The sequence below is a fragment of the Canis lupus genome, chromosome 13 (assembly GCF_003254725.2).
Source record: "Canis lupus dingo isolate Sandy chromosome 13, ASM325472v2, whole genome shotgun sequence".
NCBI classification, from domain to species: Eukaryota; Metazoa; Chordata; class Mammalia; order Carnivora; family Canidae; genus Canis; species Canis lupus.
Genome location: NC_064255.1, coordinates 30,896,464 through 30,912,631, shown reverse-complemented (window position 1 = coordinate 30,912,631; position 16,168 = coordinate 30,896,464). Strand labels below are relative to the sequence as shown.

The following is a 16,168-nucleotide window of genomic DNA, read 5'->3' as shown; positions in this document are numbered from 1 at the left end:
GGGACTCACACGGTGTTCGGGGCCAGGGCCGACTCTGTCAGGAAACCGCCCTGCCCTGTGTGTCCAGGACCAGTGCCCCATCCCCTGCCTCCACTGGGCCACAAGCCTGCGGGCACAGCAGGACCCAAGCAAGGCAAGGCCACCGGCCCTGGCTCGGTACTGAAACGTCCCCTTGAGCCATGATACAGCCTGGTGCACAGTGGCTGCCTTTGGCGACCTTGCACAGTTGGAGAGACAGGCTTCTACGGGGCCTCACCCGTGTCCCCGGCTGTGGCTCCTCCCTGTGACTGGCACTGTCTGACTGAGGCACCTTTGCAGTCAGCTCTGCTGTATTTGGTGTGTTTTGAGCAAGGGTGGCATGTTTCTTTCTTTTTTTAAAAAAAAGATTATTTATTCATGAGAGACACAGAGAGAGAGGCAGAGACAGGCAGAGAGAGAAGCAGGCTGGATCCCGGGACTCTGGGATCACGCCCTGAGCCAAAGGCAGATGCTCAACCGCTGAGCCACCCAGGCGTCCCAAAGGCAGCACATTTCTGACACTTGTACTCTGCACTCATGTTTTCAGTGATTCATCCAAGAAACAGGGATTCACTGTTTCCTGTCTGCCAGGTGTGGCCAGGCTCCCTATAACGGGGTCAGCTCTGGACGCACTCGCTCAGGGTGCCTGGGGACTCCCTGGATGACGGGCACCTGATTCTCAAGGGAAAGGCAGTGGGTGGGTCTTCAGGCAAGTGTAGTTCAGGAGTGAGAGAGAAACCCTGTGTGCTCGAGAACAAAGATGAGCATGGGGTCAGGGAAGGAAGGTCCTTGTCTCTCCCACTGGGGAGCTTGGCTTCATCCTGAGGGTTGCAAGCAGCCCCCGAATAGTGCACACAGGTAGTTAGATCGTAGGCCTTGGAGGCTCCTACCTGGCTTCACATTCCAGAATCACCTATTACCAGCTGTGGGGTCTCAGTAATTCGGGGAGCCACTTCTCAGAAAGAGAGGGCTGCCTTCCTTCCTGCCATGTGCTGCGTGAGCATTCAATGAGGTGAGGACTCTGTGGACACTCGGGAAACTGTGAAGGGCCCACCTGTTAAGGCCACTGTGAGAAGTGACAGATCCACAAGGAAGGAAGCCCTGTCATTGGATGCAGACTGCTCTAACAGGAAGTATCAGGAAGGACAGAAAGAAGTAGCGTGACACATCTTGGGGACCTATATATGGCTGTTCCACACCCATTTCCGTACTTGTGGACACAAATGTATGCACACCCACATGCAAATATTCACACTCATGTACATGTGCAGATACACACCCCTGCCCACAGACACATGCACACAGGTACATGTGCAGATGTACACATGCCCACACACATATTCACACTCATCTACGTGTACAGCTGCATACCCCTGCCTGTAGACACATGCACACACATGCATATGCCCACACTCACATACATATACACACACACTTCTGCCTGTATACACATGGACAAGTATATACAGATACCTGTATGTCCACACTCACATATGTACACACACACCCCTGCCCACAGACAGGTGCACACACACATGCACAAGTGTGTATATGTACACACCCCTCACCCTGACACACGCACAAACATATGCCTACGCTCACATACGTGTATAGATACACCCGCACATTGCACATACCTACGCTACACACCTCTAGTTTGCCTCCTTTTGGGGGTTCAGCTGTTGTTTTAGATTCCTCCCGTCTCCCATGCTGGCCTTACTCAGCCCAGCCCGTCACGGGCACTTATTGCATTTTGTGAGCCGATGCTGTGGTCGGTGGCTCTACCCTCCCACTGGCATCTGAGGCCCGTCTGCCTCCCCTGCACCACCAAGGGCCGGCAATGAGGCCAGCTCTCGGCAAGTCCTGAGAGCCTCGACGGCACCAGCAAGAGGGGAGTGGGTAGGGCCTCTCTGTTCATCCGCTGGCCTGCAGCCCCAGGCGCCCTCCCTTTTAAGGGCATTAGTAACATCTGAGAGAGGGCTGCTCCCCCAGACTCGGTTTAATAAACCAGAACTTGGTTCAGTGTATTTAAAGGTGGCTGGGAGGTGTGAAGGATGCCTGGCGCAAAGCCGTCTTTCCCGTAGTGGCTAGAAGTGGCAGAGGGGTTTGTTACCCCTGAAAACTCGAAGGAGGATGCTGGCCCTGGAGACCCTCAGACCAGAGTCTCCCACATGAAGGCGCTCAACGTCTTCCCCGCACCCGAGGGGCAGCAGGCTCGTGGGACGGCGCTGGCCCATGGGCAGCATCCTAATGCAGGTGCTTTGCTGCGATTTTCATTCCAAAGGGTTCTCAGGCGAACACACATAAAGCAGGGCCATCCCAATAGGTGTCTTTCTGGTTTCTTTTCATTTTAGGGCCAAGAGAAGCATCTATCTTTTGTTTCTCATTTATTTATGAGCTTGGAGCCAAGTTTAAATAAATGTGCTAAGTTTGACAGAACCCAAGGGTTGCCTGGGAATTCTGGTGCCGCCAGCGTTGAAATTACAGGGGTCTGTTGCGGTGATGGAGCTTCTGAGGAGCTTCTGTGGCCCGGAGCCCCTCCGGCACGAGCCTGTGGCCGGCTCAGGCACCGGGAGGTTATCTGCGTGGTTTTGAAAGCTCATTTACTGTAATCCACCTGCCGTGTGTGAACGTGGCGTGTCAAATACCCAGCTAGCAACAGCCTCTCCTCTCTGCTCACCGCCACCTCTGTGGGATTCAGCCAAGAACACAGCTCTTTCTTCCAGTAATTGGTCTTTGTTGGTCATGTTGTGATGCCCTTGAATGTCTCTGGGCTGTTTGATGGCCTGGGGCGGTTAGTTGGTGCAGAGTCCAGCACATGAGAACCCGTGCTGGGGACTGAGTCCGAGTGTGGGAGGTGGTACGTGGAGGTGACGTGCTGTCTCAGGGCTTGCTTCCCCATGGGACACCGCTCCCCTGGGTGTCCTCTTGTTTGGCAGGACAGCCCTCTCGGTCTGCTTCTCGTGCCCAGGGTCAGGATCGCTGAGGACAAGGTGTCGGGGCAGGAGGCTTCCCATCCTGTCACTGCCCTCGAGGACGTTCTTGGGAGCATCTGTGTCTGAGGCTTGCAGACACTTGCACAGAGGAGCCCACCAGTGTGTTCTTTTTAAAGAGGGAGTAGGGCTGTGGAAACAGATGGTGCCAGGGTTGGATGCAGGAGGCCAGTCTGAGAATCGGGAAGGGAGGGCTGGTCCTACCTGGAGGAGTCCTGTGCTGTGGGTGAGGATCCGTGATCACCTGTCTGCCCATCAAAGGCACAAGAGCCTGGAGGGCCAGCCGTGTGGCCTGGACTGAAGTATCCTCTGGCCTGGCATCTAGGAGCGTGGGAGTGGGGAGTGCTTGGGGGCCAAGCCCCAAGCAGGTCTCTCCCTCTCCTGGAGCCCCATAGGCCCTGGAGCTGGGGACTGTGTCCTCACAGGGTGTCGTGAAGACCGGATACCACAGCACAAGTAAAATGCTTGACACGGCGCCCGACCTACCACATGGGCCTCTCCCCCTCCTCTCCTCCTCATCACAGGCTGCTTGGACAACTCTTAGCAGTGAGAAGCAGTCTGATCTCAGAGCCGTGGCTGCCTTCAGCTCTGTCCGCAGCGTTGTTCTGTGCTTGCGGGAGAGTCCCTGTCATGTTCACCCACGGGCCCGGCACCAGGCCAGGCATCTCAACTGTTCTTCCAGGAGCCGAGTCCACTTTGTGGCCTGGTGTGAGGCTGCCCAGTGCAGGGTGCAGGGTTTTCAGACCAAAAGTCAGAAGACCAGGCTCTGGTTCTGATAGTGTGGTCCTGGGCCATTTATTTCCTCTCTGAGCCCAGCTTTTCTCCTGTAAAATAAGGGGATGGACCTGCAGGACTTTGGGAGCCCAAAGGGGAGCCTCTGTGGACAGCTGGCCTCTTGCCAGCCCCTCTGTGGTCTGGGTGGGCACCTGTCAGACCGAAACAAGGGCCAGCAGTGGCCTGGCCTGGGGGCGGTGGGCACTCTAGGCTGTCCTCTGTCATGGCTTCCAGGTTCTACCCACAGATAGTTGGAGAGGTACCACCAGCCCCCGCTGTGTGCCCACCAGGCCCGTGGCACTGGGCTGGAACGGGGGAGCCTGTCCTTGGTCTGCAGAAGCTGTGGGTGTATTGGGCAGATCGTGTCAGACGGACCAGGATACAGAGCCGTGTGGGGGGTGCCCTGCATGGGTCCTGTGGGCACAGGGAACCCTTTGCCTTAAGGAGGGCTCCCCCAGCTACGGATGCTTCTGGGGAGTTTCTTGAATGTTGGGAAGGAGAAAGGTTAACCTGCTTGGAATGGTTTCCACAAAAAGTGGAGAGGGGACCTGGAGAGGACGCAGGCAGGGGCGTAGGGTGACAGCAGGATCTGGCCTGCCCGGTCCCTGTTAGCGTGTGCCTGTGAGCGGACGGCGAGGGCTGGAGGCCACAGGGGAGCCTGGGTCTCGGCGGACGCTCCTCAGCCGGCACAGAGCCGAGCAGCGTGCCTGGGTCTGCCCGCCATCTGGTTTAGATTCCAGAAGAACACTTGAGGTGGGCAGAGCTGCGGAACTCAGAGCCTGATTTAGTGAATAATTTGCGCAGTCCCCTGGGTTACGGTTTCCTATTAAGCTATCTGTGCTGCTAATAATTTGGCTGGAAGATCTGTTAGATACAGCATTTGGGGAAAGCGAAGTATCCATCTCAGGGGGTAATGACATTGTGAAGCCATATTATTTCTACTGTGGGGAACAATTGTACGCCTGAGCTAATAGTTTAAGCTACCAGAGAGCTCACCTTGAGTGGAGGGAAGTGGTTGAGAGCTCTGCAGGCAGCTGTCAAGGACTTGGGGTGTGTAAAGTAATACTTCAACCCGATTAATGTGTGACGTGTAATCCCATTCATTAGCCGCTGTCACACTACACCAGCTGAGGGAGGTCCCCGGACGAGGGGTCCCCCAGACCAAGGTCCAGCTCTTGCTACTTTCCAGCTGTTTGACCCTGGATGACTCCCTGGCCCACTGCAGGCTTCATTCAGAAATGCCCAGCATGAGACATCTGTGCGTACGTGGGCAGCACGTTCAGTAACAGCGAGGGGCCGGGTGGACGCTGGGCTCCATGGGACGGGGACAGTCCCTCTGCAGAGCCTCGCAAGCGCCTTCTGTGGAGCACGCCCATCACCATCGCCTCCCACACCATCAGTCCTCTTTCGGCAACATTCTCTTCCCGTACGTACCAGCTGGAGGGCAGCGTCTGCAGGGCTGGCAGGGCCACTCGCTCATGAAAGCTCAGGAAAACATAACCACCGCTCCCCAGGAGGCGACAGCCAGGCTTTGGGGACCCTGTCCATTGTTAGTTATGTTCTGGGGGCTCAGTATGGTGACTGAGCAGCCGCTCGCAGCCCGTTACGCCTGTGCCCGTCAAGAAGGATGCTCTTTACAGGACTTCTGCAAAAGGCACATTTACCGTTGTCTCCATCACTCCTCCTGGCGAATTAAGCCCATAGGTCTGCGGTGCTCTCATAATGAGCAGTGGATGGATGGAATGGTGATTCTGTTGCACGAAGCCCTGGAGCTGAAAATTGGGGGGGAGGGAGAAAAAGGCTTATGTTTGAACAGACTTCATACTTACAGAAGGTGATGTGGACAAATGAACATAAATACTAAAAGGGACAGCGAGACAAGTCTAACATGCAGGGAGTCTTTACCTCCCATGTTAGGCAAGTTTCCATTGGCGGGGGGCTGTGGACTGGGTGACGCAGGCCCTTCTCTGAAAACCATCCGTGTTTTCCTTTGTAAAACCCTCAGCTGGTGACCAGGGCTCTCAGGGACCTGACCGTGAGCCTCGCCTGCCGCTGCTGCCCAGCACTCCTTCCCTCCTGTGGCTTTGGCACATTGGACAGACGCCCCCAGGGGCGCCCCAGGAGCGGATGGCCCTGTGGCCTGCAGCTCGGGGCCTCTGGCTCAGCCGGGAACCTGGAATCTGCGAGGGCTCAGAACAGAGCCCAGGGGAGGGCTGTGGAGGCAGGGAGAGGGCATCTCGGTGAGTGGAGCAGAGGTCAGCTCAGCAGCGGGAGATGGTGTAGAGCCTTCTGGAAAGGGGAAGACACTCTGCCCAGCAGGCGTGGCGGTTGGGAGGTGGCCAGCAGCCTTGGCAGGGCTCCGGGCACGTGCCGGCCCTGTGCTCCCTGTCTGCTCTCGGCCGCCACGTGCAGACACGACCACCCTCCACGAAGCAGCCCCTGGGCTCTGATGCGACACAGTGAGCACACGGTGGCCCCTTATTTCCAGCCTGGTGGCCTTATCTGGGTGTCTGTCTGCCTTCTTCCCCACGTCTGTGGGCAGCAGCCCTCCGGGTCACCCTGTGGGCACCCCCCTGCCCCCCGGGCTGGCATCTGAGAAGTTGGCTGTCGTGGAAACAGGAGGCTGCGGTGTTAGCGCTGTTCAGAGGGACAGGAATTTCAGCCCATGGAAGTTCTGTTGTGACTGCTTCCTTATCTCAGGCCCCGGCTCAGACAGCGGTCGCCGACCCCCGTCATGCACCTGCCCGGGAGCGTGTGCGTCTCAGCTCGGGCGTCGGGGGATCTGGTCATTTTTACCGCACCCTCAGTTTTCCTGAAGCGCAGCAGGCTGGCTTTGCACGCGGGGGTCCTGGGACCTCAGTATACGCGCCGGCCCCACACCTTCGCCTTTGTGTAGAATTTCCTGACAGTCAAGAGAAGCACGTTTGTTGTGTGTTCCCCACTTTGCCCAGCCTTCTGGCAGGCACCTTCTTTCAGTGTGAAATAAATCAATATTTACTTCCAAAGTCTTGGTTCACAGTATGTTTTCCCACTTAAATGAAATGGAAACAAACACTAAAAGAAGAAGGAAAAAAAAGGTCCTGATTCACTCTGGAGAAACAAATCAGGCTAAATGTGTTAATAGTCTCCGCTCAGGATAGCTCTCTGGCTTCTGGAGAATTCCTGCAGTCCAAATGAGAAGTTCCTTGCAGTCTGTCGCTTTTTCTGTGGTGCCCACCCAAGAGGTGCCTTTCTATTTTTCTAACTTAAATATAATTCACCTGTTGACACAGCTTGTAGGGAATGGTACAGTCATGGGGCCACCCTGGAGGAGCCTGGAGTCCTGGCTGTTAGAGACAGATGGGGGGGAGGGGGAGGAGGGAGGAGGAAGAGGACAAGGAAGAGGAGGAGGAGGGAAGAGGATGAGGTGGAGGGAGGAGGACAAGGAGGAAGGAGGAGGATGAGAGGAAGGGGACAAGTAGGAGGGAGGAGGAGGAGGGAGGAGGAAGAGGACAGGGAAGAGGAGGAGGAGGGAGGAGGATGAGGTGGAGGAAGGAGGAGAAAGTAGGAGGGAGGAGGAAGAAGACGAAGAGGAGGAGGACTAGGAGGAGGAGGACAAGTAGGGAGGAGGAAGGGAAAGAGGAGGGAGGAGGATGGAGAGGAGGGAGGAGGAGAATGAGAGGTGAGGAGGAGGGAGGAGGAGGATGAGTAGGAGGGAGGAGGAGGAAGATGAAGAGGAGGAGGACGAGGAGGTGGAGGAGGAGGAGGAGGACAAGTAGGAGGGAAGAGGAGGACGAAGAGGAGGAGGACTAGGAGGAGGAGGACAAGTAGGGAGGGGGAGGAGGGAGGAGGAAGAGGACAAGAGGAGGAGGAGGAGGAGGAGGATGAGTAGGAGGGAGGAGGAGGAAGACGAAGAGGAGGAGGACTAGGAGGAGGAGGACAAGTAGGGAGGAGGAAGAGAAGGAGGAGGGAGGAGGATGAAGAGGAGGGAGGAGGAGAATGAGAGGTGAGGAGGAGGGAGGAAGAGGATGAGTAGGAGGGAGGAGGAGGAAGATGAAGAGGAGGACTAGGAGGAGGACAAGTAGGATGAGGTGGAGGGAGGAGACGAGGTGGAGGGAGGAGATGAGTAGGAAGGATGAGTAGGAGGGAGGAGGAGGAGGACGAGGAGGGGCAGGAGGCGGTGGCGGCCCTCCCATGCCCAGCAGGCAGCCGCGGGGACGGGCGGAGCGCAGGAGGGGGAGCTGCGTGCCTGAGCCACCCTCGCCTCTGCGCAGTCCTGGGAGGCCTGGGTCCTCCGCGCATCCTCCGGAGGCCTTCTCTGACCCCCGCCCCCGGCACTGCGGCCCCTCGATGGGGACTGTTGCAGCTCTGCTCCCGCGTCTGCCCCGCGGGGCCTTCCGTCTGTGCCCCCTCCCCGGTGCCTGTCGCCGCCCCCGGTGCCTGGGGGGTCATAACTCGGCCGATCCCGGGTGCCTGTATGTGCACAGCCTGGCTCTGGGGGAGCGCGGGGCCGGGACGCTGCGTCCTCCTCCCTCCTCTTCCTCGTCCTCCTCCTCCCTACTTGTCCTCCTCTTCCTGGTCCTCCTCTTCGTCCTCCTCCTCTCTCCTCCTCCTCACCTCTCTCATTCTCCTCCTCCCTCCTTAGTCCTCCTCCTCCTCTCTCCTACTTGTCCTCCTCCTCCTAGTCCTCCTCCTCTTCATCCTCCTCCTCCCTCCTACTTGTCCTCCTCCTCCCTCCACCTCCTCCTCCTAGTCCTCCTCCTCTTTGTCTTCCTCCTCCTCCTCCTACTCATCCTCCTCCCTCCTCCTCCTCACCTCTCATTCTCCTCCTCCCTCCTCTCCATCCTCCTCCCTCCTCCTCCTCTTCCTCCTCCCTACTTGTCCTCCTCCTCCTCCTCCCTCCTACTCATCCTCCTCCTTCCTCCACCTCATCCTCCTCCCTCCTCCTCTTCCCTGTCCTCTTCCTCCTCCCTCCTCCTCCTCCCTCCTACTTGTCCCCTTCCTCTCATCTTCCTCCTTCCTCCTCTTCCTCCTCCCTCCTCCTCTTCCTCGTCCTCCTCCTCCCTACTTGTCCTCCTCCTCCTGGTCCTCCTCTTCACCCTCCTCCTTCTCTCTCCTCCTCCTCACCTCTCTCATTCTCCTCCTCCCTGCGGGCCCTGCCTGCTTGGAGCTTAGCCTGTGGGGCCCCGATAGGATGGCGGAGTCTGGTGGCGTGGCTGGCCGAGCCGGGAACTGACGTGCCACAGCACCTCGCAGGTGGCCGGCGTTTAAGAGTGTTGGAGTGAATACCAGACACTGAAAATGGGCAGCCGTGTGACTAAGCACCTAGAATCCCCTCTGTCTTCCCAGCCACCCTCTGGAGCGGGCATCGGAGCCATTTTACAGATGGGAGAGCTGAGGGTTGTAGGCAGGTGCCAGTGGTGGGCCCTGCCCCGTGCAGGACGAAGCCCGCGTTCCTCCCACCAGGCTGCTCGGCTCCTCGCCCATGTCCCTGCACACGTCTGAGGAGTCCCTCGTTCGCTCCCCAAACCATCCCGGACCCTCCTCTGGGGCTTGCATTCTAACCCTTAACGTTTTGCAGCAGCTCCAGGCTCGCAGCTCTTCCGTCTTCCCCACGTTCTTGTGATGAGTTTTGTTCTTAAGATCAAAGACAGCTGTTACTTAAAACAGGCCAGAGCCCCTCAGGGTCAGGGGCGCATGGCTTCTGCGCCAGCTGGAGTTGGCTCTGTCTGGAATCTGCCTGCTTGGAGCGACAGAGAAGGGCCGGCTGTAGGATTCAGGCCCCTCCCCTGACAGGTGCCCCTGCACACCCTCCAGCCCAGGCCCGGGGCGGCCGTTCCCCCCGTGGGCAGCCTCCCGCACGGCTGAGGCCTGGGTGTCGGTGCTCGGCAGCCGGGGGGGTCGCCCTTGCAGGGACATCTGTCTCCTAGCGTGACACTGATCTTCGTACAGGGAGGTGAGCTCCCACAGTGTGTGGGGAGACGGCCCGGGATCAGCCCAGCCCCTTTCTCACCGCCAAGTGGACCAGCTCTGAGTTTCCAGGAGCCGCCCACCGAACCTTCAATAACTCGAATGCCACCTGCCAGCCCTCAGGCCTTTGGCAACCCCCACACCCCTGGGAGAGAGCCTGGCGCCCAGAGAAGATCTTGGACTTTGGGTTTCGACTCAGGCTCTGCCATCTGCCTCTGCTGGGGCCCCGGGGCCTTGTCGCTTTGCAGCGCTGAGCGTCACTCCGTCCATCCGTAAGCGGGGGTGAGAGCAAGCAAGCATAGAGCGTTGCGTGCAGTAGGGACAAGCTCCTGGGACATGCTGGGTGCTCCATAAGCGGTGGTTGTGGTTCTGTTGTTATGGCCGGACCCAGAAGCAGGACCTGTGTGACCTTACTCTTGCCCTCACACAGGTAACGGACGAGGAGCCCAGCTCCAACCACACGGTCATGATCCAGGAGACCCTCCAGCAGGCCTCTGTGGAGCTGGCCGAGCAGCACCACCTGGTGGTGTCCTCTGACGACGTGGAGGGCATCGAGACGGTGACTGTCTACACTCAGGGCGGGGAGGCCTCAGAGTTCATCGTCTACGTGCAGGAGGCCATGCAGCCCATGGAGGAGCAGGCCGTGGGGCCGCAGGCCCAGGAGCTCTAGAGGACACGCGGCGTCAGGTGGGCGCCACGCGGCTGGCCTGCCAGGCCCTCTGCAGAACGGCGCTCTCCGTGGCGCTCTCCTCTGCCATTCCTGCCCAGGCGGCCACACGGGGCTCCTGGCCCTACTTGGGTGGGCAAGGCGATTAGCATCACCAGCAGATACAGGATCCCCACCTCCAGCACAAACGCATACCCCCCCTTACTCTGTATCCTCTGATTCCAGGAAGACTTGTGCATCCTCCTTCCACACGGCCCACACTGCGTCGCCCCTTTGCTCCCAGGTTCATACGGGGCCCCAGTCCCCATCATCATCTGCCCTGAATCACACCCCCAACTCCTTGACCCTGTCCGGGTGCCGAACTTCCGCTCCGCAGCCTGCTGAGAGGGAGCCAGTGGCACAGAGAAAGTGACCTTATGGTTTTGAGTCAGCTCTTGGGGGAAAGAGGGGAGGGGGTGGTCCTGGCTTTATCTACAGGATTCTACTTCCCACCCCCCCAACCCCACCCAGGATCAAGGGCACTTGTTACCGGATGCGGTAACCACAACTGATGACCCTCCCACTCCCATGACAGGTGGGATCTTAGCTTATGTCTTAGAAATCTTTTGCTTTTTTTTTTTTTTTTAAAAAAAAAATGCACTTTTTACTATTCACCTCCCATTCTGTGAGATGTGGTGGATAGAATAAAGACCTTCTCTGCCCGAATCCTCCGGTTCCTGCGTTAGCTTGGATGGTTTACGTGTCCCCTTTCTGAATCAAAATCTAGGGTTTGGGCCCCACCCAGACCCCCCCCCCCCCAATCCAAAGCCCTGAACACACAGACGGTGATGCCCCTCCTCCCGCTAAGCATTTTAGGATTTGCTTTGGGGCCGGTGGTTGGGCCCTCCTCCTCCCTCCTACTTGTCTCAGCTTTTACTGAGGTGAATGGTCTCAGCTTTTACTTCTTGGTGCCTGGCGCTTGATTTGTTGGAGCTGAGTCGTGCTGCTCACCTGCTTCCTGCTCTGTCCTTGACAGAGCCTTCGTGACACGGTGTTGTTGGAGGGGCCGCCCAGGTGCCTCTGCTGTGTCACTGCATGGTGGGGGCATCGGGGCAAGTCCCACTGCGCCCTGCCCAGCCCTGGGTTGCCTGATATCATCACCCACCGTCCAGGTCACTGAGGTCGAGGTCTGCTTCCCCCTTCCACCCCCCCAAGAACCTGTCAACTGAAGCCTTAGCAAATATATGAGCAGAAGGACGGACATGAAGCACAGAAGGACGGACATGAAGTAGTTGCTCTGGTTGAAGAGGGTGGGTTCTGCAGCCCCTGTGCCCTTGGCCCTGTTAGGGCCCAGACATCCCACCCCGGCATGGCCTGAAGGCACCTGTTGAAGGGGGAAGCCTAAAGCTGCTGCTCTAAGACCCAGAGGAAAGTGGCTTCTTGCCCTGGGCAAGGAAAGGAGTTCAGAGCAAGGACGGGCGACTCCCCACTTGGGATGAGTTGGGGAAAGCTCCGTGATGGAGGACACCTGTGATCAGGGCCTCAACGGCTGGGTTGGTTTTGTGCTTGCAGGATTGGGGTGGAGGGACGGGGAAGGGTAACAGAAGGAAAGAGCAACAGTAGAGCCGCACCCAGAGTGGAAGGGCCGGGGGGTTGGGGAGACACTGGGCCTTGGGCACCCCCATTTGGCTGGTGGGTGGCCGCAAGGGGGAAAGGCGGGGACATCACCCGGCAGCCAGAGCCTAGAAGAACCAGTCCTGAGACATGGATACTGACTGTTCAGTAAACCACGGCGAGGTGGGGGCTGCGGGTAGTCTCAGGGTGCAAAGGGCACCAGAAAGGGTGACGGTGTCCACGCGTCGGGGTGGGCTGTGTCAAGGTGGTCGAGCATCCAGATTGGAGGCAGAGCACCGGGGCTCAAGCCTGCATCGTCGCCTCCTCCCTGGGTGGCCCTGACGTTTCTCCGTTCCTGGCTGAGTTCTAGTGCAGTCACCTCTGAAGGGGGTCGAGGATGATCGCTGACTGCCGAGGCTCCGGAGAGGATTGAGCTTGCCAGGCCCTCAGAGGCGTTAGCAGAGTACCCGGCCCGTACTTTGTGAATACCAGGCGTGATTTGTATTCCCGGGCGTGGGGCACCAGACCTTGGTCCACCGTCTAGTGGGAGAGACGGGACGTGAACGCACAGCAGGAAAAGACTGGATGTGCTCCGAGTGAGGCTGGAGGGAGAACCCGCCCTTCCTGACATGCGGCCTTTGACCAGAACTGACAGGGACGCAGGGTGCTGAGGAGGAGGCGCCCAGACACTCAGCAGAGGCTCTGCGCTGCCCGCCTGGCTGAGTTGGGTACCTTCAGGGCTGGGCCGGTCGTGCACGCTGATGCCTCAGAAGTTGCCTCTCATCGTTCCTGAGGTGCACGTCCAGCACGGGCCGCCGCTCTGCACCATCAGTGACCGCAAAATCGTTAAAAAGTCTTGTTCTAATTTGTAAACCAGCACCCCACCCCCACCCCACGAAGAGAAACCTGCCCTGGCTGGGGTTCACGGTGAGTGTGCCGGGTGCCTGCTGGGCCACCTGAAGTCCCGGGCGCTGCTAGACAGATTTGAGGGAGAAGTGGCTTGGGTTTGAGTCAGATGACTTGTTGAGATGTTGGTTGACCTTGAAGAGCATCATTTCATCTTCCACAACGTGGGGTAAATTAGTGGCCCCATTGGCCTGGTTGGTTCCAAGGATTGTCGGTGATCGCATGTGTCAAAGCGCCCAGCACGCCGTACGCACGCGGTAGGAGCCCAGCAGGTGTTTACTTCAGGTGGCTTCCGAGGAGAGTCCGTGACAGGCAGCTGGACAGGGCCGTCTCATGTCCCTGCCCGTGAGCTGAACCCTGGCTTCAGCTCTCTCCTCTCTCCTAGGCCTGCCACGGTGCCCGGTGTGCCTCGTTCACCCGCGGAGTCAGCAGAGGCCAGTCGGCTGCCTCCAGTGGCCGGTCACTGGGCTGTGAGCTGGGAACACGTGGCCCCAGGCCTCAGGGACTCCCCACTGGGTCAGAGGGTAGAGGCGTGGGCGGGTGGCCCACGGAGAAGCCTCTGCGGGTGCACAGTGGGGATGCTGTTTCAGCCAAGGGGGCCCCTGGGAGACACGGCTGCGGCCTCTGATGAGCCCGGGGCCGGGCAGGGTGGCAGCAGCAGGCCCGCAGGCCTGAATCACCGTGGCCCACCCAAGAGATAAAGACCAGGAGCCTGCGTGGACCCGCCCAGCCCAGCCTGCGTGGGGCTTCACCGGCATCTTGCTGGGCCCGAGGGTCGGCTCTGGCGTGGGCTCATCCGACCGATCAGGACGTAGGTCAGGAGGGTGAGAAACCTTGGGCACAAGGTCAACAGCTAGTCAGGGGCAAGGCCAGGAGCGAGAAGCGGCCTGTCTGACGTGGGAACGTGCTCTCCGGCCATCTCCCCGTGCTGCCCCTGGAACCTCTGGGAGCATTGGCCTGGCAGCGGTGGCCCCAGAGCAGGGGGGCGGGGGCACCTGATGGTGAGACCTAGGACCATAGGAGCAGGGAGAGGAAGGGACGGATGGGGAGAAGGGAGGAAAGAAGGTTGCTGTTTAACCGTTCACGGTGTTCTTTTATATCTACAGCCTGTTTCTCCCCCCGCCCCCCCCCCCCCACGATAGGAAACCATCCAGCACCTGGCACTCCCCTTGCTCCCTTTGCTCCTAGCACATGCTGGGCCGCACCAGGTTATTTTTGCACCCCGCCCCCCTGAATTACGGCAAACACAGGGTGGGGAACACACCCCGTGGCTGGTTGGGGGGCAGGGCAGGGGCTGGTTCTCCAAAGTCCTTTCGCAGGGAGCTCATGCTGAGCTTGGGGGTGCGTGCTTCTCTCTTCTCTCTCGTCTGAGCCAGGTGCTGTGTTCCAGGGATTAGCTCCTTAGTTCTGAGTACCCGCCCCCCCACCCCCACCCCCACCCCCCCCCCCCCCCCCCCCCGGCTTTTCTTGATTCACATTGTGTTTTGTGCCAAGGGAACTGAAAGCTCCGGCTGGGAGACGGTGGGCTCCTGCCTTCTTGCTTTACGACGTGTGAGAAGGCCCCGGCACGTGCCAGGCGCCACCCTAGGCATGCCGCCGTGCATCTCTGGGTTCAGCCTTTCCATGCGCCCACGTCCCCAGAAGATGGGGCCGCCGGCACTGCTATAGCGCCAGCTCTGTGCCAGGAGCCTGGAGCTTCTCAGTGATTCTCACGGCCAGGTGGGTAAGGTGCTGTCATTAGAGTTTACTGATGGAGACTTAGCACAGAGAGGTTAAGAAACCTGCTCAAGGTCACACAGGAAGGAGCAGAGCCGGAATTTGAGCTCAGGCAGGACCAGCACTCATAACCATCGTAGCCTGTGTCGACTCTTCTCTCCCTTTTACAGCAGAGGAAACAGATGCTCAGTAAGGAACCCACCTTGGGGAACATTGGAGGCCAGAAGGTGCTGTGTGGGGCTTGAATCCAGTGGGAGAATCCGTTTCCTCGGCTGCCCTCTGTGCTCCCAGTGGCATGCCGCCTCCTCCCCCCCCGCCCCCCCCACCTTACCTTGCAGCCCCAACACTGCAGAGGCAGAGCAAGGGCATGGTGTGGGGGGCAAGGTCAAATCCGGGGTGGGGGTACCCAGGGAAGAGGAGATTTGGAGGCAAGAGAGCAAGGTCCCCTTCCCTGGAGCAAAAGCTCCCAGGAACCGTGTGGCTGAGAGGCAAGAGCAAGTGGGAGCAGAGCCAGCGTAAGACAGGAGCCCCAAGGCCACCTGAGGTCAGACACGGAGTGGGTTTGAGGACCAGCTGGGGGCGGTGGGGGCCTGTGACACCTGGGGCTGGAGGAAGCCAAGGGAGGCCTGTGACATGTGTGGCTGGCCTGACCCTCGAAGACCCCAGGCCCCGTAGCCCCCAAGTGCCCCTGCAGCCCGTCTTGCCTGCCAGCAGCCCCGCTGCCAGCCTGCATCAGGCGGGCTCTCTCTGTGCGGCGTGGGCTCGCCTCCCGGGCTGCCATCTGTCACCGTAGGGCCAGGCTCTGAGCAAGCAGCGGAAGTCCAGGCAGGGAACACCCGGGCCTGACTCCACTGCTTAGAACCTGTGTCACTTTGGGAAGTTAATGTCACCTCCCCATTGTGCTAATGGGGGTGGAGAGGAGTTGTTGCAGGGCATTAACGGCTCCCCGGAACCAGAGGCTGCATCCAGCCCGTGGCACGGCACAGGGAGGTGTGAGGATGAAGACGCCTGTGGGAGTGTGTAAGAGAGCCCCACACGTAGCGAGATGATCGGAGATGGCGTTTGTGATGTGCTCAGTACAGTGTCTGCAGTGGAAAGACAGCTCTGGCCCCCTGAGACAGTGCTCAGTGAGGAGGCCTGGCCTCCCAGCGTGACAACCAGGGTGGCCTCCAGAGTGGCCTCAGCACTGCCTTCCAGCATGGCCTCCCAGTGTGGCCTCCCAACGTGGCCTCCAGGGTGGCCTCAGTGCTCCCTCCCAGCATGACCCCCAACGTGGCCTCCCAATGCAGCCTCAGTGCTTCTTCCCAGCATGGCCTCCCAACGTGTCCTTCAGGGAAGCCTCAGTGCTCCCTCCCAGTGTGGCCTCCCAACGTGGCCTCCAGCGTGGCCTCAGCGCTGCCTCCCAGTGTGTCCCCCCAGCATGGCCCGGCCGCAGCAAGTCTGAGCCACCTTAGTTGCTCCGAGTTTCGCATATTTTGAGGAGATGGTGACTCATTTTATAACCTGTGTCTACGGGGCCAATTTAGCAAATTAATTTTTCTTGTAATAAGGA

General features: G+C 59.1%; 1 protein-coding gene across 1 annotated transcript in view; it reads left to right on the top strand.

Annotated features, from left to right (window-relative positions):
• Window positions 1-11,106, top strand: part of ZFAT (zinc finger and AT-hook domain containing) — a 188,165-nt gene extending 177,059 nt beyond the window's left edge. Inside the window, 1 exon segment of the mRNA XM_025450143.3 lies at window positions 10,165-11,106. Within this exon segment, the coding sequence (XP_025305928.3) occupies window positions 10,165-10,404 (240 nt within the window). The 3' untranslated portion in view covers window positions 10,405-11,106.
• Window positions 11,107-16,168: the final 5,062 nt, after the last annotated feature.